This window comes from Portunus trituberculatus, chromosome 47 (genome assembly GCF_017591435.1).
Source record: "Portunus trituberculatus isolate SZX2019 chromosome 47, ASM1759143v1, whole genome shotgun sequence".
Lineage (NCBI taxonomy): Eukaryota > Metazoa > Arthropoda > Malacostraca > Decapoda > Portunidae > Portunus > Portunus trituberculatus.
In genome coordinates, this window is record NC_059301.1 from 17,906,622 (window position 1) to 17,930,343 (window position 23,722).

The following is a 23,722-nucleotide window of genomic DNA, read 5'->3' on the forward strand; positions in this document are numbered from 1 at the left end:
CATGTCCATGAAGATTGCCCTGCTCCTACTCAATGTTGTTGTAATCATGGTGGCCTTCACAATGCTCTTTATTGCAGCTGTCCAACATATAAATTTTGAGGTTGATGCCTCTGGTATCTACTTCCATGATATAAATTTGAGGCTGATATCGCTAGTATCCACTTCCATGATGGCCTCACATTGCATGATTCCCGTCAGGAAGCCTATCACCAGGGCTTTACCCCTTCTTTTCACCCTTTCTCTGCCGCTTGCTTTCCTGCCTCATCATCATCTTGCTCCCATTCTTCTACCTCCCTCCTTTGTTCCCCCCATTTCCTCTTCCTCCCTCCTCTGTCCACTGCTCTAATTCTTTCTTTGTTCTAGATCCTGATACTCCTACCCCCACTCCCTCTCATACTCCAGTCCTTTCCTCTCTATGCCCCCAACAACTTTGGTCTCCCCTCTACCTCATGTCCCCTCTCTGCCTTAATCTCTTCATCCCATCTCCGCTCCCTAAAAAGTCTTACCATGCCCTTTGTGTACCCTTCTGAAGGTGAAACCTTCGATGCGTTCACATCTGTACTGATGGCTCTTAAGCCTTCTGTTGGCTTGGACTGTGCTGTCCTTTTCCCTAATACCTATTTATGATATCTCCTTCTCAAGGCTAGCGTTCTTACTACTGAGCTTTTTGCTATACTTTTTGCCCTCTTCCGTACCTTCCATTCCCCCTCTTCTTATACTATTTTTACCGTCTCTTGTATACTTTTTCCTCTCCTCATCCTTTTGTGTGTGACGTCCAGGACCAACTGTTGTCTGTCCATCACAAAACAGTTTGATTTTGCTGGGTGCTTAGTCATGTTAGAATTCTTGGTAATGATGCTGTTGGCTCTTTGGTACGTGACACTCTTAACCTTCCTACTCTTTACTTTTCCTCACTCCTTGTTTACGATTATTTCCTAGTTTTATGATCTTTTCTTTATGCCTGTTGTCAGTCTTTTTGGTCCACCCTTGCTTCTAATAAGCTTCAGGCTGTGAAATCCTCAGTTTTCCCTTGGTCTAATCCATCTCATACTACCAGATGCTGGGAGACTGTCCTGGCCTGCTCACATATTGACCACACAAGACTCATCCATTCTCATTTATGTCCCATTCTCCCTCCCTCTGCCCATCCCATGAGGTTCTTTCCTCTCTTCCCCATCTTCTTTCATGCCCCACCATCACGGCCCCTCATCTTGCGGCCTTCCCCCACCTCTCTTCCCTGTTCTGTGCCTTTGCTGTCTGGCATATTTCTTCCTTCCCTCCCATACAGTTCCTCGCTGCTTGTGGTGGTGGATCCATCTGGCCTTGTAAACTTTGGGATGGTCTCCTGATGGTTTGCTTCTGTCACTCCTTAACTAGGCTCAAGGGTTGCACAGTTCATGAGTTGGGTTCTCTCTCCCATGAGTCCTCATCCCTCTGCAGGTAGTGGTCATCCATTTGCCAGCCTCTTAGTGTTGTGCTGTATCCCTGAATGACAGATGATGCTTGGCACCTGACCTGGTGAGGTACACCTAGCTAGTGACAAAGCTGTTGGAGAGCAAGGAGTTTAGTTACTAAAGGTATGCCTTGGCCTCAGCATCCTTATCAGAATGGTGTAATCAGTGTGTTCCATGCTCTTTTTGCATGGAAGCCTGATGCACCTAGCTGTACTGTAAATGTCACTGACAGTAAATTCTACCATAATCAATTCCTATCTTATTGGATGTGCTTTTTGAAGGGTTCTATTAACTTTGTCATCCTCCAGTATTCTGTCTGTCTTACTTGAAATTTGAGTGCCAATGAATGTCAGTGAACACATTGATTTATTGCAATAGGATTCTTTTAATATTTAGTTTTGTGAATGCTCTCTTTATGCTCATAATCAAATTACAACTGAATACATGAATGACATTTCATGTTTACAAGGATGTTATGGCATGTTTAGTTTTTGGTGTTATTACACCTCATACATACCAGCACAATATAGAACTCAGCTATCCTACATTAATGTATTAAAACAGCTAATATCAAAGGAAAGAAAACACCAGTTATAAAATGAGTTTAATTAAAAAATCATATGTACATAGTAGGCCTATCTGAAGTGCAAGATAATGCCATTAGCCAAATGGCTGGGCGGCTCACACAACAAAGATCCCACGTGTGAAAGCTCTTGTGTCAAGAGTAATCCTTCACAATCAGAGGAGATACAGGGTACTAATACCCCTCTTAAACAATATGGCAGCTCCAAAAGTAAAGTAAATTACTGAGTCTTGTCTGCCTGGTTGGCTACCTGTCTGTCAAAGATTATTTTCACTACTCCCACTATTATATTTTTGTGTAAAGAAATATAGTGCACAAAAAATTGTTCCTACTGCAAAATCAAGCTTTAGAAAATTCTTTTAGGCATTAGCTTAGCCCTAGTGAGTCCTGAGAGATACTAGGTAAAGCTCAGATGCAGGATCACCAGCAGCTGGGCTGAGTCAACCCCGATAACCAGGGCTGAGTCAGTCTCCTCAAACACAAATATGCTGCACAAACAAATGTTACTAAAATAATGAACACTACAATAGGCAAAACAAAGTTATGCAACAAAATCAAAACTAAGCCATACCCAAGGCATACTGAATATTACATTTTATGATCCTCTCATATAGTGAAAGGAAAATTACTGTTATTGAAGTCAACAATGGCTCACTTCAACAGGCACTTCAACCTTGGCAGACATGACCAAAAAAAATAAATAAATAAAATAAATAAATAAATAAAATAATAAAAAAAAAAAAAATAATAATAATAATAACATTAATAAGTTAAAAAAATAACAAGACCTAGTTACACAAAATTATCAACATTATCATACTGTTTGTAAATAGTCTACATAAGAATAGAAGGCATACCTGAGACATCAACAAAATGGATCAAATTAGGATAATAAAAGTAACAATTACAGGTGAAGGGAGGCACGGCTGAGGCTGAGGCCTGGTGGTAACACGGCGGTGTGTGGCTCCTCCACTGCCCGCCACACCCCACACTTTGTACATACTTCAAATTTTTTTAGTAAAACTAATTTTAAAAAATCCAATATAACCCCATGAGTGAGGTCTAAATAGCACATAAGTTTGTTTATTTCATTAGTATAGTTCCATTACTAGTGGATGGTGGGTAGAGGCTGTGGGGGATGTACTTTTGGGCCAAATGACTGTACATTTCATTTCATCTAACTCTGGGCTCTTCTGAAATGCTGCATTTTAAGATTGCAAGCCTTTACAGTTGTTAATTAGTGCTGGGCTCTAGTAACAAACCTTTTACACCTGGTGCAACTCTCTATCTACTAATATCCCTGGAGCCAAGGTTTAAAAATTAATTTCTATTACTTTAATCTCATAATGGAAAACCTCGTCCTTGACGGTGTTCCACCAATTTCCTCTTTAAAAATGTAATGGGCTAACAGAACCCCCCTCCCCCACTTACAATATTGCAAGTGGTCTAATTTTTGCCATTAGAAGAGTAAAGAAACTTGGTTTTTCATAATTTGGAAGTGCAAGATACACTAAAGCTTCTGTAATAAACTATGCATATACTAAAAATGCAGTACAGTTAATCGTAAAGGAACAAAAACCTAAAGAAAAGAATTCCTACTTTACCTTTTCAAAATTAACTATGGATGTATTTATTACAAGACTTTGGTCTCCTGAAGACCAAAATAAAATAAGATACAATATGTCTATTTCCTTTGTTTTTACCACCCCATTAAAACTTAACAGATTATTTATACTCACTCATTCATATATTTCATTCCCCACACCAGGCTGATTGCTGTTATTCCTTTAATCTTATTTAAGTGTTTATTCTAGTTGTTCTCAACATTGTGTTGTAAAGCCACAAGCCACAAAATAGTTGCATTTCTGGCAAGCTTGCTCCACAATATTTATTTATTTTTTTTTTTTTTAAGGAGGCTAGACAAGGCATGAATTTTGAGAATATGAATAACTGTAGATAGTATCCCCTCATGTTACTGAATTTTGGAATTTTGTTAATGTAATGTTAACCCTCTCCTGGCCATGATTAGGGATGTTAATATATCCATTCCTCTTACTCTTCTTAAATATTATTTAGCATTCTCTCTCTCTCTCTCTCTCTCTCTCTCTCTCTCTCAACCAAACTGATAAATTTTGACTTCCCTATATACATCAATTAAATGAATCTTCATCTTGTCCTGAAAAATCTAAAAGGGTCAAAATTTAATAATCTTCAATATTGTGATCTAGTTCAGGCCCAGCACTAGTGTTGCCTCCAACTTGTACTATTAGCAGTGAAAGAATATCTGCATTGGGTGTGGTATGGACTGTGAAGGAGGCCTTGTACACCCCTCAGAACCTCTACACAAGTAGCACCAAAGGTAAAGAGTTGCCAATACGGACTGAGTGCAGAGCATGTTTGCAGGTCCTGGTGGCAGCAGTCCTCAAGTGCCATTTTTCAAAATAGGAAAGTCACATTCCAGTGACTATCCTACTAACACTTCCTAACACCAACTTCTTGACTAGTTTGACTCTGCCTTCTTGACCTCTGTACAAAAGCACTTCCTTTCCTTGGTAAATTTTACTGAGGTAAAGTTTCCAAGGAAATGTGCAATAATGTTGGTATGGTATATTATGGGTGAGTCAGATGGTGTAGGGTGGAAGCAACTACTGTTACTCAACCACAATGGGAACTGCTGCCACTTGGAGGTCCTGTTGTACCCCACACATGCTGTTCATGGCCACATCTTCACACATTATATCTCTAAACTGAGGTAAGATATTAAGCCTATCTGCTGCAAGGCTCCATCAATGCTGGACCAGCATAACAATGCTAAATCTCAGCTTCCCCGGTGGTCCCCTTCCATCTACAGCCCTCTGGCTGTCTCCACCGGGGCTCCTCAATGCCATATGTGTCCGTCACACTTTCATGTAATAAGGAATAAGGATTCTGGTGTTGGTGAAAATAATAACCACCATAACACAAGTATTGTAGTTTGTTAATCACACTCCAATGCCTTACTTTCAATCTGCCTTCCTAATTTGTGCAAATATTTTGCCCTCAAAGAGAGGAAGGTTGACAGAATCCTCTGTGATCTCTTCATTGATCAGCCCAAATTCCTCACAATGCTTCTTGAAAAAGAATCTGAAAAAAAAATAAAAATGTATGAAATTTATAGAATTCAATGGCAGTGATACAAAAAGAAAGGTTGTTATTCTAACTTGTTCTTAAATTGGAAGAATATCTATATGCTTTGCTTCCTTCAAGACCAACTCTCAAAAGGGTAGGCACAACACTACTAGGCACAACACTACTAAACATCCTTCCCCTAAACATATGCATATCCTTACCTTGTCTCTTTACCTCTCACGTGGACTACACTGTCTCATATTAGGACATTCAATTTTAATTGTATCCAATGAGGGCTAAACATAAGTGTTGTATACTAAAAAAAACACTGACAAGAAATTTATCAAAGCAAACTATATAGTTAAGAATAATCAATCAATTATGGGGGGGCATACACCAGGGGGGGAGTAACAAAGATAATATATATATATATATATATATATATATATATATATATATATATATATATATATATATATATATATATATATATATGAGAAAGAACTGGAATTTAAGAATGATAAGAGGCAATGATTATAAAGATTAGAGTGACAGGTATGATTGACGGATGGGTGATGTTGGCATCACCAGGATACTGAAAATGTGTGTTAAAACATTTAAATAAGTCAAGTAAAGATGTTAGAATGAAATGTAGAATGGTCAAGTACAATCCACGGGTGGTCTAATAGTTTGAAAGGAACATATAATTTGTACTTGCAAACTGGTGAGAAGAAATTGCTGAAAATACAGATAAAAGGTCAAAATGAATCAGGTTATTTAGTACATTTTATGGACAAAAAAGGGTATATAAGTTGAAAATATAAATTCACAACTGTAAAATTTTAACTGTCAATGTAGAAAGTCAGCTGTACCTACTTTCACACCAAATAAAGCATTATCAAAACAATAATAAATACTTACCTGTAATTGCCTTTTTTAGGTAAGTGTTGCTTGAAGCGTTTTAAGGTGACAGGGAAGATAGGGACCCGCGTGACAAATGGCACGGCATCATCATGAAAATTATAAACAATAGTGGTGACTTCAGGAACACTTGTGGTGGTGGAGCTGCCAACACTACTAACACCAGTTCCAGTGCCCAGCTGGCTGTTGCCACCCCCTACTCCATTGCCACCACCACTCTCACACACTCCACCTTTAAAAAAAGATAGATGAGTTAAAATTATATATTTTAGCAATGACATTAAGTTATGTTCTAATGACAGTCTGATCAGCCCCTGCTAGCACTCATATTTGTCCAGAATCACTACAAACTCACTTCTACTTCTGCAACATGTCTCTTTAGCTAGAGCTTCTTGAGCTGAGTACTTCTAACTAAATTAATCTATATGAATTGCAAATTAATAATAATGGTGTCAGTGATTTAATAAATTATTGACTTTCTTTCATCCCTCTGTTCCTTGCGGGGTTGAGGGCAAAATGACGAGTGATTTGCAACAGAGAGCAAAGGTACGTTATTTCAAACTACATCAAAACTTATCAGATAAACATTTTTGTTTACCAAATGGAGTTAGTAGCTATTCTGGATATTTACCTAAGTATCTAGTATCTATGTGAACATAAACTATCACTTCTTGTCATAAGCATCAATCTCATGTCTTACTCATAAACAAAACTGTGAAGTACTTATTTTTTCAAGTGTCTTTTGTTTTAGCTGGTAGATAATGCACTCATTTAATTTTCAGTGTTTAGGCAAAACTGAAGAGCAATACCAACTGAGTGCCACTGTCTATGGTCACATAAAATTACCAGCTACCTGGTCAGGTAAAGATGGACAACCCATATGTGATTACAAATGGTCTTTGTCCAGTGAATAGATAGTCAGCTAGACACTGTTCTATTGTGTGAAGAGGACCTTAATAAAATACATAAAATACTAAAAAATACCAATACAGTGGAGACTCAATACTTGAACATAATTTGTTCCAAATGGCTGTTCAAGTATCAAAAAGTTTGACTACTGATACCTATAAATTAAGTAATTTGTTTTAATTTGCAAACCTTAAGTTTACAAAAAGTTCACTGTATTTTTTTCTATAATTTTTATTTGTACATACCATAAGTGAAGGTTGGTGATGGATACCATAGAAGAGGATGGGAGAAAGAGAGAGGTTGTCGGAGGACAAGTCATCATCCATGAAAATGCCTGGTAACTTTTCTGGTGTGATTCCTATCAACCCACTAGTGGAGGGCTGTGGCTCACTATTCACTAACACTTGCACTCTCACTAGATTCCTTATTTTCACCACTAAGCCTCTTTGGTGCCATTTTAAGTTTCTAAATAAAAAACTACAGATAGAAGGCAGAAGAGTGTTGTTTTTCTCATGACTATGGGACTAGGGATACGGTATACCGCAATACTGGTATTTTGCTTTCACTACTAATAAGCCTTTGGTGCTATTGTAAGTTTCTAAATGAAAAACTACAGACAGAACACAGATGAATGTTATTCTGATGACCATAGCAGCACAAATGGCAGAAGAGGGGAAGAAGAGGCCAGGGAGTCTTTGTTTACAACCATGTGTGTGGATGTTAGACTAGCAGGTATTTTTTTGAGTATTAAATAGAACTTTTGCATTTGACTATTAAGGCATTCAAGTCTCCACTGTATATTAAAAGTTCAGATATTATTACATCCTTCCAATATTTTTTACTTTGTTTAACATATTGTACAAAAAATACTATTTTTGCGCATGGACCAATGAAAGCATTCAAGTATACCATAAAATTATACAACTCACCACATTCTGAAGATCAAAGTTGTAATGATTTACCATACTGGAGCATGACCAGTAGCTGCACTCACCTGAAGGTGTGGGCTGAGCATGCCGAGGCCTGGCCCGTCTCAAGGTGGATCCATTGGAGCCAGAGCTGGCAGCAGTTGCTGTTGTAGAAACTGCATCTCCATGAGCCACAGTCCGTCCACTTCCAGCTTCAGAGTGACCTCGACTGTGACCTGAACTGTGACTCGAACTGTGACCACCTGATCTGCCAGACCCATGGCTACCTCCACCCCTGTAAAGTAGTCATATATTAAGTCATAAAAATGTTATGAAGTCATAAAAAGGTTAGACCTAAATTATAACTTAACTCTGGTAAGAAAAACCTCTTACTGTAACATCACTGTTCTAACACTTCAGTTATATTCAACAACAATTCATTATAATACTCCCTACCTGCTCCGTCTCTTGGAGTCATCCTGATGTGGTAAGTGTGGTTGAAGAGGACCCTGAGGCAGATGAAGACCATGGCCATGTGTCAGGTGTAACCCTGAATCCACTCCTGCCCATGCTCCTCTCTCTTGAGAGCCTGTGCGTCCACCACCCACCACACTGCCACTCACACTGGTGTTGCTACCACTGGTTGCTGTCCCACCCACACTCATCCCACTCCCACTTCGTCGACCACCACTGCTGCCGCTTCGCCTGCAATAAAGTGAACCAAACATTACTACTTATTAAAAAAAATCACATTACATTGGCTACTTAAGTCAGTGAGCAGTGCTACAAACCATCAATCATACCAATTCTGCTAAATAAAGGGAAAGATGTACATTCATTTGCATAAAAATATTCAACACTAACACATGAAAAAAAAAATTGATAATAGTAAATCACAAATTATACAATGGATACAAATCTGCATGCAATGGTCAATCTATTTTGCATATTTCATTCAATTACACAAGTTTTAAAAACAATCAACATGTATAAGTTCACCTTATTTTGGGGGTTTTTGTAAGAAAACTCAGTAAATTTCTCAGACTCAACACAACACAACAAACTAAACAAAGAGAGAGCAACTCCTGCCTCAATATACAAAATATGAATATATTAATATCAACAATAAATACATTGCTAGTGTCATAACATGACTCATGACATGTTATGTCATACTGAGCCAATCTCCTTGGTGACAGAATGCTGTTAGGTAACATACTTTTCCCTCCAGCCCTCCCTCACTCACCAGTCCACCATCTCTATATTTTTTGTCACTTCCTCCTGCTGATCCCCATTGTTTGTTTCACTGTTCTTTCAGCACTCCCCCCACCAAACTGGTGAATTACATGTATTAAACAAGTAATGTATTGTTATCCATTCTACTCTGTATTACCTACTATAAAAATACTATAAATCATGTTTCCAGAAAGTTAAATTTGTCTTCATGAGGCCTTAATGGTCAGTGCTTGGTTTGATACAGGATGTAATCATTTAATGGTGAGTGGTTAACTAAATACACAATGTGGGGCAAGTTTCTGATCATATTGCATAAGGTGAAAATACATTATACCAAGTAAGAAATGTTCTATGCACTCATGCATTTTGAGGTATTGTTTAGCCATGTTATGAAATTCAAGTGTTGATGAAAAAAATATACAGTGATCATACAGATATCCATGGGGTTTATGAATGTGGGATGTCCCTTCATGAAATCATGAATTATTCAACCACTATCTCTATCAGCTGGTGATTTACCAATTAACATTACACAGATAGTATGTTTGTAATAAGATACATTATGTGACATCATGCCTGTCTGGGTATGAAGGGGGAGAAGCAAGAATAGCATAAAATCTATTGACTGTCAGGCAATCACACTTGCAGCTTCTGCCAGTGACAGCAACAGTAAAAAATACATTTAGATTGTATTGCATAATTTTGAAGGAATACACTGCTAGTAATCCATACACATACATAGTATTTCTCCACCATGGATACCTGTCCAGCAACACTTACACAAGATAGCTAAATCCAGCTCTTTAAATGCATGTGTGCATAGAACATTTTCTACCAAAATTATGTTGTACTTCCACATCTAGCAATACCTACAGAAATTTGTTATACTCTGTATTCAAGATCCTGATTTTGCAAATATCAAAAACCAAATTCACTTACTGACACCCCGCAAACAACTGAGGAGAACCACAAAAATGTCTGCTCAGACATGCACAACAAGAACATCTGCAATAATTACACAACCAGTTCTCAAGACATTAAAAAACAGCCATATAATTTCTGGATAGAAAATGCACACACGTACACAAACATTCCAACCCAACGTCAGTCTTTTTTCTCAAAACTGAAAAATATTTCAGCATATGAACTTTACTACATACCAATAACTTTTATACAAGTCAACCATCCCCAACTCTTCAGTAATACTTCTAACATGTCAGTTTTGTTGTGCTCCAAGACTTCTGGATCATAGAGAGACATTATGAAACAAGGTAGGTATCCATAATTCAGAACCCTCACACATGCTTGAACATACTCTAAAAATACAAGTGGAGAGTTAAGGTGTGAGGGACTGATTATTTTGCAATTGGAGATGGTTCCACCATGTGTATATCTTTAAATGGCTATATCATACACAAAACAGAACCAAAATCACAAGTATGAAATGTGAAATCCAAAGCAATTTTATGCATTACAAACTAAATTCCAGCTACAGAGAATGCATAATATAGGTAGGGTTATACATCTGAGCAATATGGGAGGACCAGGATCCAGTACCATCAGACAAGAGCATGCAAACATTAGAACAAACTAAAGCCGGTGGGATTCGAGAATAACAAGTCGGGGTTGTGTGCAATGAAAGCAATCACCTAATAGTGCCAGGCGAGGTGGCACCCGCAGAAGTATGTGTAGAGCGGGAGGAAGGCAGTCGTGGATCCCATTCTGCCTCAGCACAAACACTGCCCGAGCTCAGGCTTCCACAGAACTTATCACTGTCCAGGAGCCATGAGGTCACTCTGAAAAAGAGACATACGATTCCATGGTGATGGGACGCCACAGATGCAAGACTTTCTGTAGGTTGCCATCACACATAGCCTCTGGCTCCTTTTGGATTTCCAAAAGATTATGCTTCTACAGAAGACATTAATCATTCTGTGAGGAAACTCAACATACCTCATACAGTTGAGTATCTAATGCCTAAAAGTATGTGGTCAGACAATCCTAAGGAGTAAAAAGAATGACAGCAACCTTCCCGGAGATCTAATATAAAGCATTTTTTCAAGCTTTATAGGGAACGATCCTTGTCAACTACCCTCTTCCTTTGTTGCTCAACCTCTCTCCCTGTATTTTCTCTGAGAATACAGAGATTTATCAATAATATTGATCATGGCAGCAAGTGGGCATCCATTTGCCACATTTAATATTCGAGGTGCAGGGAGAGGTTTTCCGGGCCTTACCAGGGAGACTGTGGTGCTGTGGTGTTGCTGCCTCTCCACCCAAATTGGTCCATCGCTACACAGTTCTTTCACTCAAACAATTCTGGCTATATCCTATGTAGGTTTCCTTGCTTTGTACAGGCTTATTATGGATAAATTTTCTCTTTGCTCAAGTCCCCTCCTCTTGCTCAAATTACTACTAGGTCACAAAATATGAAGGCAACTGGGTGCAGAAGGAGAGGGGTAGGTGCAGAGCAAAAAACTCACAATCCCTCCTGGAGGGTAAGTGGTGGATTCTCCTTCCCAACAATCTCTCCTCTGTCTTCTCCTTCGCATGCCAGACAATCATCACACACCTCAGCTCAGGCTGGCCGGTGTTAGGGGGCTTGAATTGATTTGTGCCATTGCATTAGTCAGCAACTTCCTCCCAATTAATGCAATAGCAGGCACTGTCTGGATGTATTGTGAAAAGAAGCACTTGGTCCCAGCTAGCCTCAGCTTATAGAGATACTAGCTGTAAAATTTGTTATCATTCAAGATATTGGTTAATAAAGGAATATCTGTAATGATGGTGCTGGTGGAGAGAGAGAGAGAGAGAGAGAGAGAGAGAGAGAGAGAGAGAGAGAGAGAGAGAGAGAGAGAGAGAGAGAGAGAGAGAGAGAGAGAGAGAGAGAGAGAGAGAGAGAGAGAGAGAGAGAGAGAGAGAGAGAGAGAGAAAACAGCTTCATTAGCATGGGTACCTGTATGAACACCCACCTTTCTGTGGATGAAGCTGAGGGTGTAAGGGAAGGGCCAGAGTCAGACACAACAGAGACTCCAGAATCAGTGAGATCAGCAGGGGGCCGTCGGGAACTGCTGCGCCGACCCCCTGCCACTCTCCTGCCAACTGAGCTGCCACCATCACTACTAGTCCCTGTAAAATAGAAAATGCAAGATTAATTCCCTATGTGTGATGCAGTTATGTTCTGCAATAATTTCTTTCTATGTAAGCAACAAATTAGATAACTTAAGTATATGGATTCAACAGAACAAATACATACTTAATACTACAAGGTTCAGTTATCTGGACACTCCCTCTGCAAAATCTAAACTACATTTAGGTAAAAAGAAAAGCTGTAATAGTTTGCCAATGAAAAAAGATTTAGGGATAATTATTGTCTTAAACAAGGCATGTTACTTCCACACTGTGTAGATTAATTAGGAAAAAGACCAACAGGTATAAAAGGACTAACCAGCATAGTTCTCCATGTAGTCTGGCATGGAGCGAGACTTAGGAATGAGGTGGGGATGTCCAGGCCGCTCACTTCCTTCATAATAGTCAGCCACATTGCCAGAGTCAGAGGAAAATGTGGAATACAGGTCCTGTGGATGAGAGCTCAATTAGCTATGCCAGAATGTAACTGATCAAATTTACATTTTTCTTATGAAAAGTACAAATGTGCCCTAAATGTTCAAAGACCTGATATCAATTAATCTTCCTTTCTCTCTTTCTCTTCTATATTTCACAGGTAGAGAGTAGGGGTAGTGTTAAGCTGAACTCCAATTCACTCACATCTGTCTTTCCTATCCTCCAAGTAATAAGATTCACAAGAACACCAGCAATTTAAACTTTCTTTGAATGTATGACACCAAGCTCAACTCAAATGTGGGCAGGCCAGAAACACTCAGAGCTAAATTGATGGCGGAGTAATCTTGTCTTGGCTCTTAAGGTTTTGTATGTCTCTATAAAGGTTTTTCACTTGATGCAAGTTCTTAGCTGACTGGATACTTCTGAGGCCTATTGTAGGTAAAGAAGAAATCTTCAACATTCTACTATTAGTGGATTTGGCTGTAGGTATTTAAGGTAATGAACTAAGTTACGGACACACATGAAAGATGCAAATGGCCTCAGCCTTTATCTCCATTTCATTGGACCTTTGAGCATGTGGTGAGTATTTCTTATCTCAAGATATATCATCATCATGATATCTAGTTTACATTCTGCATTTTTTTTTTTTTTTTTTTCCAGATCCCCACTTATTGACCAACATTATGGGAAGATGAACAGCTGGCCAAGCTGTATGTCAATTGACCCATTCCATATTTCAAAGCTTGCAGATTTGTAGAAAGGCTTTAATTACTATGGCAAGGTGTGTGTAGTACCAGTCTGTGTGAAAAGCGTTAGCTTTGGTTCTAAAACATTGAGACTTCTCTGCCTAAATTGAGCAATGGGTATTGTTAAAAGCAAAAGATAAATTCCTGTTCTCTGAACAAGCTTTAAATGTTTCCAGTTCTCTTATGAATTGGTGGGTCACAGGCCTGTAGGATCCTATCACAACTATCTTTTCAGAGTTCCTTGAAAACCCAGGGAAATTAATAGATTCTCACCATTAATTTATACACACATCACTAAACAGATGACTCTTCTTCAGTTAGATCTCCAAGACAATTTCAAATCATACATTCAATTGTACACTGTATCTAAACCTGCAGCTTTTCCATCATTCACTATTTATCTAATGCTTTTTGTAACTCTTCTCTTACAACCAAAGATTCACCCTTACTGCAACAATCTCAAACTACAAGTGCCTATTCTGGTCCTTTTCTACATTATGCTGTTGGTCAAAATACTCAAATGTGTTTCCTACAGTAACCTCCACTTTCAATACCTTGCCATCTTTATCTAACATTCCCTCTCATGTCCTCCTCCACTTCCTTTCAAGTATTTTTCTAAATCACCCGAAAAATTTGTTAGCTTTAGCCTTAATTCCCCATTGTACAAATTTTGTATTACATATGTCCCACTTGACTTTGTTTTTCCTTTCTTTATACTTTCATGTAACATCTAATCCTCATGATGCAGCAACATTTAACATTTCTTTTCAGCTCCAAACACATTTCTTTAATCTATTGTTCATTTCCCTTCCTCAACTCATCATCCACTCTCTTAATATTATTTCTTTTCTGCACACACAACCACACCACTCTTAAAAAACTGCTATTCTCCTTCAATGTTGCAATGAGCCCATTGTTTCATTGCATCACAATCACCTTTCAACTTTATCTTATACTCTTGCACTTTCTTTAGCCTCACTTTCCAGTCATTTCCTTCTTGCATGCTCTTACTTGCTTTTTCCTCTTACTACATGCACTATAGTAAAACTAAATTGTACTGACCCGTAGGGTGCTGTTCGCCATTCTGCCAGATTTCCAATCAAAACATTCAGCCTATACTACTAATTTTTCTTTAATCATAATATTATCAACAAATGGCATTCTGAGAACATTCTGACTATTTCATTAAATAGCAGGTGATACAAATAAACGTTATATACCAAATAAAATTAAGGCATTTCATATGGACATGTATGACGATGTGGAATATCAGGACGGGCAGCGTTGCCACTCTATCCGAGGCCCGAGGCGGGATTTTCCCTGTGGGAAAGGAGGGGAGTCAGGTCACCACACAGGTGCAAATCGACTCACTTCTCATCTGGTCGCCACGATGGAAGGAGAGACTGACGCTTCCCTGTCTTACTGTGTACTGACAAACCAAGGAGTTTGTCTACAGAATAAATAGATACTACTTAAAAGAAAAAGCTTGCAAGGACCACTTTTACCCACAAATCAAGCGAGGAAGAGGACAGCAGTTGCAGCTGGTATATCTGAAGCCACGGTGAGGAGGATTTGTCCCAGTGCAAACAAGATATGCACCAAAGCACCACAACATTATCAGCATTTCTTTTCCCCTCTCATTATATTACATTGGGTATCTCAAAAGGACTTAATAGTAAATATTAGGTAAATTATCAGCCTCATTTTCAATTTTATAACCAGCACCTTTATTATTTAATCTACCTATGACATCTTTATGTCTTGTCTCCCATCCCACTTTTTTTTTTTGTTTTTTAGTGAAGTCATGCATTAAATCGAGTAAAGAACAGTTATTCCGTTTTTCTTGAAGTAATGAGAGATTTGGCAGCGTCGCATGGATTATCCGCCTCGCCATATGAGTCAGTACAATTTACTTTTGCTATAGCACCATGTACTCACATTTCACTTACATCCAAAAATCTTCCAATTATATAGCCAGACACCATCATACAATGTTATCATTCTATCAACAACCTTTCTCAAGCAGCCTTTCCAAATGCCAACTCTCACTCAGTGCATAACCATACCAGTTTTGTAATTTTAATTTACAGACAACATAGATTATCAGCTAAACATCCAACTTTTAAATTTACAATTCTATAAGATCATCCACCAATGAATGCTAGTGTTGGGAATGCTGAAAATAAGTCTGACACAAATATTTATACTCAAAATTACTTATAACATCACTTTAGTGTCTAACTAAAGAAAAGAATCTGAAATTGCTTTACTAGACTAAATGATCATCATCAATACATCCTAACAAAATTTTACCCTGGGTATAAAAGACAACCCCCAACTTGGAGAGTTTTTATTAGGCTTCAAATGTTGCCTTGTAAATTGACATACACAATAAGACAATTTTCTGGGTTAGGTATAATTACTAAAGAACAATCATAACACTTAAGATCCCAAAAAACCATGTCACCCTGCCTTAAGACTTGTGAATTTAAAGACGTTCATGGAAAGTTTACATTTAATTTTAGATTTGATTCAAGTTACATGAAAGCAGTTGGAATGACTCACTTAAAATAAGCTTAATGTGGTAAACTAGAAAAATGGAGTTGAAGTCTTCCCTGAACTTCATTCACTGTGTCAGCTGAATTCTTTTAAATATCTTGTGTAGTTGAAGAAAATCATGAAATGTTTTGAAGCCGTCTAAGTAAGTATTTGATATTCCCAATGGCATAAGATACTCTAGAGCAAGGTAAAGGACTCACACGATCTCTGCGTCTTGCATGGCTCCAATTCTTGGTGGCCTGATATGCATGAAGCATGTGGCCTGGGGGTAGATGAACCTGATGTCCCATTGGGAGGTGTGGTAAGTGGCCCTGCTGCTGATGTGCCAGGTGGCCATGGGGATGTATTGAGTGGCCCTGTGATAGGTGAACCAGCTGAGTTAAGTTGCAACAGATAAATATGAACAGATGAGCCCCACCATAGTCCCAGAAAGAGTGCCTGCAGTATATACAAGCTTGCATCTGTGCATCCATAAAAGCACACCTGTGTGCACACACACAAAGTTACATATAGGAAATAGACTACATATAGACTACACATTGTATTTAGTCAAATAATATATTTCATACACTGTACTCGATAAAACAAAGAAATTGACATTACAACCATAAACTATGTTACATACTTATATGTAAAAATCATTAGAAATCAAATGATACTCCCAGAGGTCAAAAATAATGAGAGAGAGAGAGAGAGAGAGAGAGAGAGAGAGAGAGAGAGAGAGAGAGAGAGAGAGAGAGAGAGAGAGAGAGAGAGAGAGAGAGAGAGAGAGAGAGAGAGAGAGAGAGAGAAAACACGCAGACAAAGGATGGATACCTTAGGAATATGCTGTGAAGGAGGTGTGGACCGTACAAGTTGAGCTAGACATCCTCTCCTACCAGAGTTGGGTGAGCGAGGGCGTGGTGAGCCAGGGGACCGAGCTGGGGTGTCATTATTGCTGTCTTGCCATACACGGGACACATGTTCATCTGCCAGAGAATAATTGCCATTATTTTATAAGACTATTAGTAAATTATTCACTATCAAAACAAAAGATCCCAAAATCAAATTCATAATTAATTAAAAATCATCCAGGGTATACTTACAAGTCAAAGGCAAACATGACAATATCTAGAAAAATTATACACATCCAACATGTGTCACCCACAATCATGAAATTACTCATTATGTATATAGAATGCATAAACACAATTATCAGTTTCATCTTATTATAATATAAGAGATTGCTTAACTAACAGTAAGAATATCATCAACATACCCAAGATGGACTGGCATGGATCAACATCATCTATGGGAATCTTCTGGGCCAACTTGTCTAACAGCAATGATGGAGGGAGACTGTTAAAGGCATGTTCCCTCCGACACTCATCTGAAACATTGTCACCCTGCAAAGGAAAAAGATAAAATAAGCTATCCCTCATTATCATGATAGACATGAAGAGGACTGGTTACAAATAATGAGTGTCAGTTTGAATTTCTGAAAGGCTAGTCAACACTGGAAATAATGTTTGTAATGAGTTATGAGAAGAACAGGCAAGCAGAGAAGAGCTTTTCATGTCAGTTTCCTTAAGAGGATATCTGCAAGTGTCCAGGGATTTGAGATGACAAGTAAGATTCTTTTCTAAACAATTTTGCTATTAGTAAAGAATCATCTCTATATAAAATGAACCTGCAACCTAGTGTCCTCAAATAAGAGAAAACATTCATATGTATATAGATGCACTGACAAAAAAGTTCTATTTTCAAAACATCTAAATGCAAATCCTCAGCTGATAAAGGACTAATTCTTCTTCCCTCTTTGACGATATGGATATATTTTATTTTTTTGCTTGAGTATGTATATGTATGGGTTGGTTAAGAGAAGATTCCATTGTGGTAAATCTGGGTGCTGAACATTCAAATATCCACAGTGTATGTGCAAGACCAATGATGCTGCACACTGGTCAGACATGAAGGATAAATAAAAAGATAGAGAGCTTGATAAAACAAAGTGAAATGAGAAATGCACAAAGTAAGAAGACAGGGCACCTAATGAAAAAACTAAAGATAAAAGCATCAAGTGGATGATGTGATGAATGTGTTGAAGAGGTATAGATTGATGTTTGATATGGAGTGATATGGACATGTCTGAGGGGAAGAGGACCATGGATTACTTTAGAAAAGCATTGGAGCTGGAGGTAGTCGGAAGGAAAGTGAGGAAGACATGAGAAAAATTAACATTAGAAATAACACTATATATAACCACAACAACTAGGGGAGATTCATAAGTCACTAATCCCACACATGAAAATAAATCATCAAATTCACTGCATATAGTTACTTTTGCATAATAGTTCAACAAACTTAATATATATTCAAATCAATAAACCATGCATTGATTTCACAATATAAAATAAAGAGAGAGAGAGAGAGAGAGAGAGAGAGAGAGAGAGAGAGAGAGAGAGAGAGAGAGAGAGAGAGAGAGAGAGAGAGAGAGAGAGAGAGAGATATTAGCTACTTACCTCTTGTATCCTCTTGAAGGACTGCTGCACTTTCTCTTGTGATTCCCGTTCCCTCTGCACCTTCTCTAGCTTCTCTATGAGAAGAGCAGCAAACTCTTGAGGCTTCAGGTTAGGAATGGACTCATGACAGATGCGATGGGTGCGAGGGAGAAAGCCCCCATGCATCATTCCACTGCTGCCTACACCACCATGCCCATTCCCACCACTGAGGCAACGCTCCAAATTCTGACGGGCATTATCCCTCATGATACGATACTGTTTCTTGAGATACTTGGGATTGACAGGGTGGCCTATGGACATGCCATCCCTGTAAAAGAGTATCATAATCATTAGTGACATGACTCACACAATGTATATGGATATCCATGCAATATGCCTAATCTTTCTTTGGGGGACTTACTGATTAATTATCACCTCTACGTATTCAATATGTTTAATTCATCAAGTTCAAGTCTACATTTCTCTAAAAGGTTAAGCTACTTACCTTTAATATAATCAAATTCATCTCAAGAATCTTGATCTCAATCAATAGCTATATTCCTAATGAAAGAGTACATCAACAAATAAAATTTTAGCGACTGAAAATATGAGGATCCCACAAGTGGAATACTTCCGCACTGTTTTCTTTAATGGACTAGCACCTTATTGGGGTTTACCTTTGTTGCCCCAACCAAAAGCCCCACTTTCATGGAGAGAGAGAGAGAGAGAGAGAGAGAGAGAGAGAGAGAGAGAGAGAGAGAGAGAGAGAGAGAGAGAGAGAGAGAGAGAGAGAGAGAGAGAGAGAGAGAGAGAGAGAGAGAGAGAGAGAGAGAGAGAGAGAAAGTTGCCTTATATATTGAAACCAAGTCATAAGTTACTATCTACACACATGTAATTTTAACTAAAAAGCAGAACATTAAAAAGCAATACCCAGAGGAAGACAATTTGGTAGCTCTGTTAAAGCAAATACTAGTGTTAGGAGATAACCTTTTCTGTGATTAGTACTACTTACACATCAGTTATGAAAAAAAAATTCTTGCTTTGTACATAAAACCTGTTACATATTATTTTTTTATTCATTTGTTTATTTTTCTCATGAAGGAAAAAATTTAGACTTAGCAGGGATGTAAATGATATACAGATCCAACTCACATATATCTGCAACAAAAGATTAACCTCAAAAGAAAAAAAACAATTATGTGTAACAAATCAGGAACAGATATTGATTCTGTATTCTTGTTGGAGAGATCCATTATGCAACACAATTCTGTTCTGTCTTATGACCAAACTTCTCACCCTAATTGTTAATTTCAAATATATCAATGACTTACCCACCAAGATGCACACCACAACCTCAGAAACTGTGATACACACATATCAGGAACAAAATGGAAGGCTGGAAAGTCAGCAGGCAACTAAGTAAGCAGAGGCAAGCAGGTCAGCATGCAGATAAAACAAAACAGGGAACGATTAAAAGAATATTTGGGAAAAAAAATGAACATAAATAAGGAAAGTGATACATGTGAGAGAGAGAGAGAGAGAGAGAGAGAGAGAGAGAGAGAGAGAGAGAGAGAGAGAGAGAGAGAGAGAGAGAGAGAGAGAGAGAGAGAGAGAGAGAGAGAGAGAGAGAGAGAGAGAGAGAGAGAGAGAGAGAGAGAGAGAGAGAGAGAAAGCATTTGTGAAGCAGGGGGTGCTTGGGAGCCAAGTTGTAGCCATCCAAGTACTCACACCGAGGAGTCAGTGCAGGAGAGAGTGTCATCGGTGAGGGCATCAGAGCTAAGACTCTGGAGCTCAGAGTCCTGCCTGCTGGAGAGGTGCACCGTGCCGTACACTGCATGGTAGGGGTTCACGCCCCCACCACCATAAATGCTTCTTCCATGCAAATATTGCCTAGAACATAAACATAACACAATCATAATAAATAAACTAAAAAAAAAAAAAAAAAAAAAAAAAAAAAAAAAAGCTGACAGCAACAAAACTGTGGAAGCCAAAGCTAAAGACACTGGAAGTCAGAGTAGGCAGGAAGATAGAATACAAAACAAATACCAAGAAAAATAAATCAATTAATAAATAGTAGTAATAGCCCCTCCTCACACAAATGGATGACTGCTGAAATATCCAATTAAAAGTGACACTAGTAATTCAGAGTATTGTCCAAATGAAAGATGTTAATATTATTACAAATTATTATCTATGAATGCTCCTTTGAACAAAAAAAAAAAAAAAAAAAAACCCTGTGGTATACATGCCCTTTAATTAAAAACACACACACTAAAATATATATATATATATATGTATATATATCAGTCACCTAAATCTCTGTTTCATGTAATAAAGATGAAATAATAAGCCTTAATATTCAGCTACTTCTCGAAACTATTAAAACAGGGTAATTTATTCATCAAAACCAGAGAAATAATGTCCATACTATGGAAAATATTGTAATAAGAGTAGAATTGACAATTAATTTTCTTAATTTGACAAATCAAGGCTGCTTCAATCTCTCTTTCTCTTTCTCTTTCAGAATTTTAATGGATAGCACCTGCTCCCAGAAGGAAAATCACCTTATATTCTGGAGAGAAGGAAGAGGCAAGAAAATCAATGGATTGCACTCCTGAATTTTTTCAGTCATCTAATATGATGGGACTAAAAAATGGAATACCACTGTGTGAGGAGAGACTGTCAACAAAAAAAATGTATATAAATAAAATAAATTAATTAATTAATAAATAGCAAATACATACTCAAAATAGGTATAAAAAATAAAAAAAAATAACATACAACTACTAGAAATAACAAAGACTAAAGTGTGGGTGTGGGACAGCCAAGCTTGATCTCCTCATTCTCTTTCTATTTTATGTACTACTTCCTTACTCACCCTTTGAATATGATGGCATCTATCACTCCTGTACTTCAACACTGAAGAGCTTACGTAAAGCTTCATACTTCACCTTCACATTAATCATGACCACATTACGTGTATGTGTGTGTGTGTGTGTGTGTGTGTGTGTGTGTGTGTGTGTGTGTGTGTGTGTGTGTGTGTGTGTGTGTGTGTGTGTGTGTGTGTGTGTGTGTGTGTGTGTGTGTGTGTGCGTCAACATGCTGGTGGCAATATGTCAAACATGTTTCTTTAGGCAATGTAATTAGTATGGTATGCAAGAGTATATATCATAATCTACCAGCTGAGTCAAGAGCTTTGAAATTTCTCATAAAGCAGTGAATTATGCAAGATAATTCAAATTATTCAAATTAATATTTAAGTTCACCCAACTGTATTTTTTTCATTTTTGTATTTAATTTAATACTAAATGTTAGTTTTCCACCATAACATAATTATTAAGATTGCCTGATATGCTCTGATAGTAGTCTTCCTATAACATCCCCCCCACCTCCGCATTAAGAACATGACAAACAAAAACCATCCCTCCCTGGCAGGACACTCAAAATGACACTAGTCCAATCTAACAATGATCACCGAAGGACCAAGAAAATTTTGGGCTGCCTTGATTGTCCTGCCACTGCATTTATATTCATTACTCTTCACACTGAAAATTGATCATAGTGTTATCATGCAAGATCTCTCATTATAAACAGACTAACACTTAACGATCATACATATACATAACTTAAGTCCATTTGCTCCAAAGATACAACTATATTCCACTTTTTTTTTTTTCAGCTAAAAATACTCACCATTACCTTTCAGGTTATGCACACAACACTAATTCACCAAGATAAAATTTCCAGGCTTGTTTCAGTTTCTTAAACAAATAACATCAGCATGACTACCTTCACTTGCATTCATTTTCAACCCTACAAAGGACAAGCAGTGCACATGACATGATGAAAAGTAGGAAACAATGAGAGTTTTGTTTTCCCTTCAGCCATATCCTTCAATTGGCAACACATCATAAAACAGCAAATTTACTATACTAGGAGTAAGCTCACCAGATCAAAAAAAGTAAAATAAAATAAAATTAAATTAAATTAAATAATAATGATAATAATAATAATAATAATAATAATAACAATAATAATAATATTAACAAAATATCAAATAAATAATATATAATTGTAGAGATGAGACTGGACACCAATTTCATAATATGAAATGCAATAATGTTAAGAATTATTGCCACACAGAGAATTTTGACTAAGAAACTGTACCAATATAAGAGACTCCACATTTCCACACACAAACATACCAAAGGTATTAATAATAGTTGGATAAGATAATCTAATGGGGCATATGTCCATCCATAAAAAATATATAAAGAAAATAAAGTAACTGAATAAACTACCAAATATATATACATAAATAAACAAAAACAAATAAATAAATAAAACAAGACAAATAAATAATGACTACCACGTGATGTATGGCTCACTAGCTCGATTGTTCCAACTTCCAATTTGCTTTTACATCTGCTATAACTTACCATATCATCTTCATTCACACATTTCTTGGTTAATATTGCCAACTTTTTCCATTTCAAGATCAAATATCTATTTATGCACATTAGTCTCTTATTATTGTATACCTATAATTAAATACAAAGATGTTTATTCATTCGTATAAGACTGGCGGATGGTTCAAACAGAAACATCTCCAAAACACCTCCCATTGGCTCAAGCAGACTGTGCCTGGGATGCCAAATAATGTTTTCAAATAAAATTAAACAGAAACAGTACTAATGTAAATTAAACATAAACATCATGAAATGGACATGAACCAAGTCAAGTTGTCAACATATTCGTCAGTGTATTCTGGAGTTTCTTTCTCATTCACTGATTATTTTCTCCACAAATCTTAAACATTGAAATACTGTGGGGCTTTTAAAATCCCTGCAACCATCCCTTTGAAAATAAACTCCCATGTGTCAACAACTTACCCTGCATAAGCCTCAGGTTTCCTTCTCTCTGGTGCAGCGCGGCGCTTGACGGTGGCAGCAAGGGCCTCTTGGGTGAGTCGTAGCTGGGTCGCTCCTGCCCCACCCTCATACTCATAGTCTTCATGCAGAGTGGGTAGCATTACTCCTGTGCTGACGCCACCAGGGCTACTGGGGGAAGGACTATGAGGGGACTCAGCCCCTGGCCCCCCACCCTGTTGGGTCACCATCCCGAGGTAGGTGAGGTAGGTATCGCTCTTCAGGAAGCTGGGATACGTACTTCGTTCTATCTCCTCTTCCACCTGAACGCATGAAATCGTGGACTCCTAGTAAGGGCTATTTAGATATAATGTCCATGAATGCCT

General features: G+C 37.8%; 1 protein-coding gene across 9 annotated transcripts in view; it reads right to left on the reverse strand.

Moving 5' to 3' along the window:
- Nucleotides 1-2,045: 2,045 nt before the first annotated feature.
- Nucleotides 2,046-23,722, reverse strand: part of LOC123498123 (axin-1-like) — a 47,455-nt gene continuing 25,778 nt past the window's right edge. For 7 of the 9 annotated variants that reach the window (XM_045245291.1, XM_045245297.1, XM_045245290.1 and 4 more), the window contains 13 exons: nt 23,361-23,659; nt 20,197-20,358; nt 18,490-18,796; nt 17,247-17,373; nt 16,805-16,956; nt 16,189-16,344; nt 12,568-12,697; nt 12,092-12,248; nt 10,769-10,915; nt 8,340-8,588; nt 7,970-8,178; nt 6,067-6,298; nt 2,046-5,160 (listed from right to left, as the gene is read on the reverse strand). In XM_045245291.1, the coding sequence (XP_045101226.1) occupies nt 5,040-5,160; nt 6,067-6,298; nt 7,970-8,178; nt 8,340-8,588; nt 10,769-10,915; nt 12,092-12,248; nt 12,568-12,697; nt 16,189-16,344; nt 16,805-16,956; nt 17,247-17,373; nt 18,490-18,796; nt 20,197-20,358; nt 23,361-23,659 (2,448 nt within the window). In that variant the 3' untranslated portion in view covers nt 2,046-5,039. The remainder of the gene's footprint in view (nt 5,161-6,066; nt 6,299-7,969; nt 8,179-8,339; nt 8,589-10,768; nt 10,916-12,091; nt 12,249-12,567; nt 12,698-16,188; nt 16,345-16,804; nt 16,957-17,246; nt 17,374-18,489; nt 18,797-20,196; nt 20,359-23,360; nt 23,660-23,722) is intronic. The other 2 variants (XM_045245299.1, XM_045245298.1) reach the window with 2 other exon arrangements.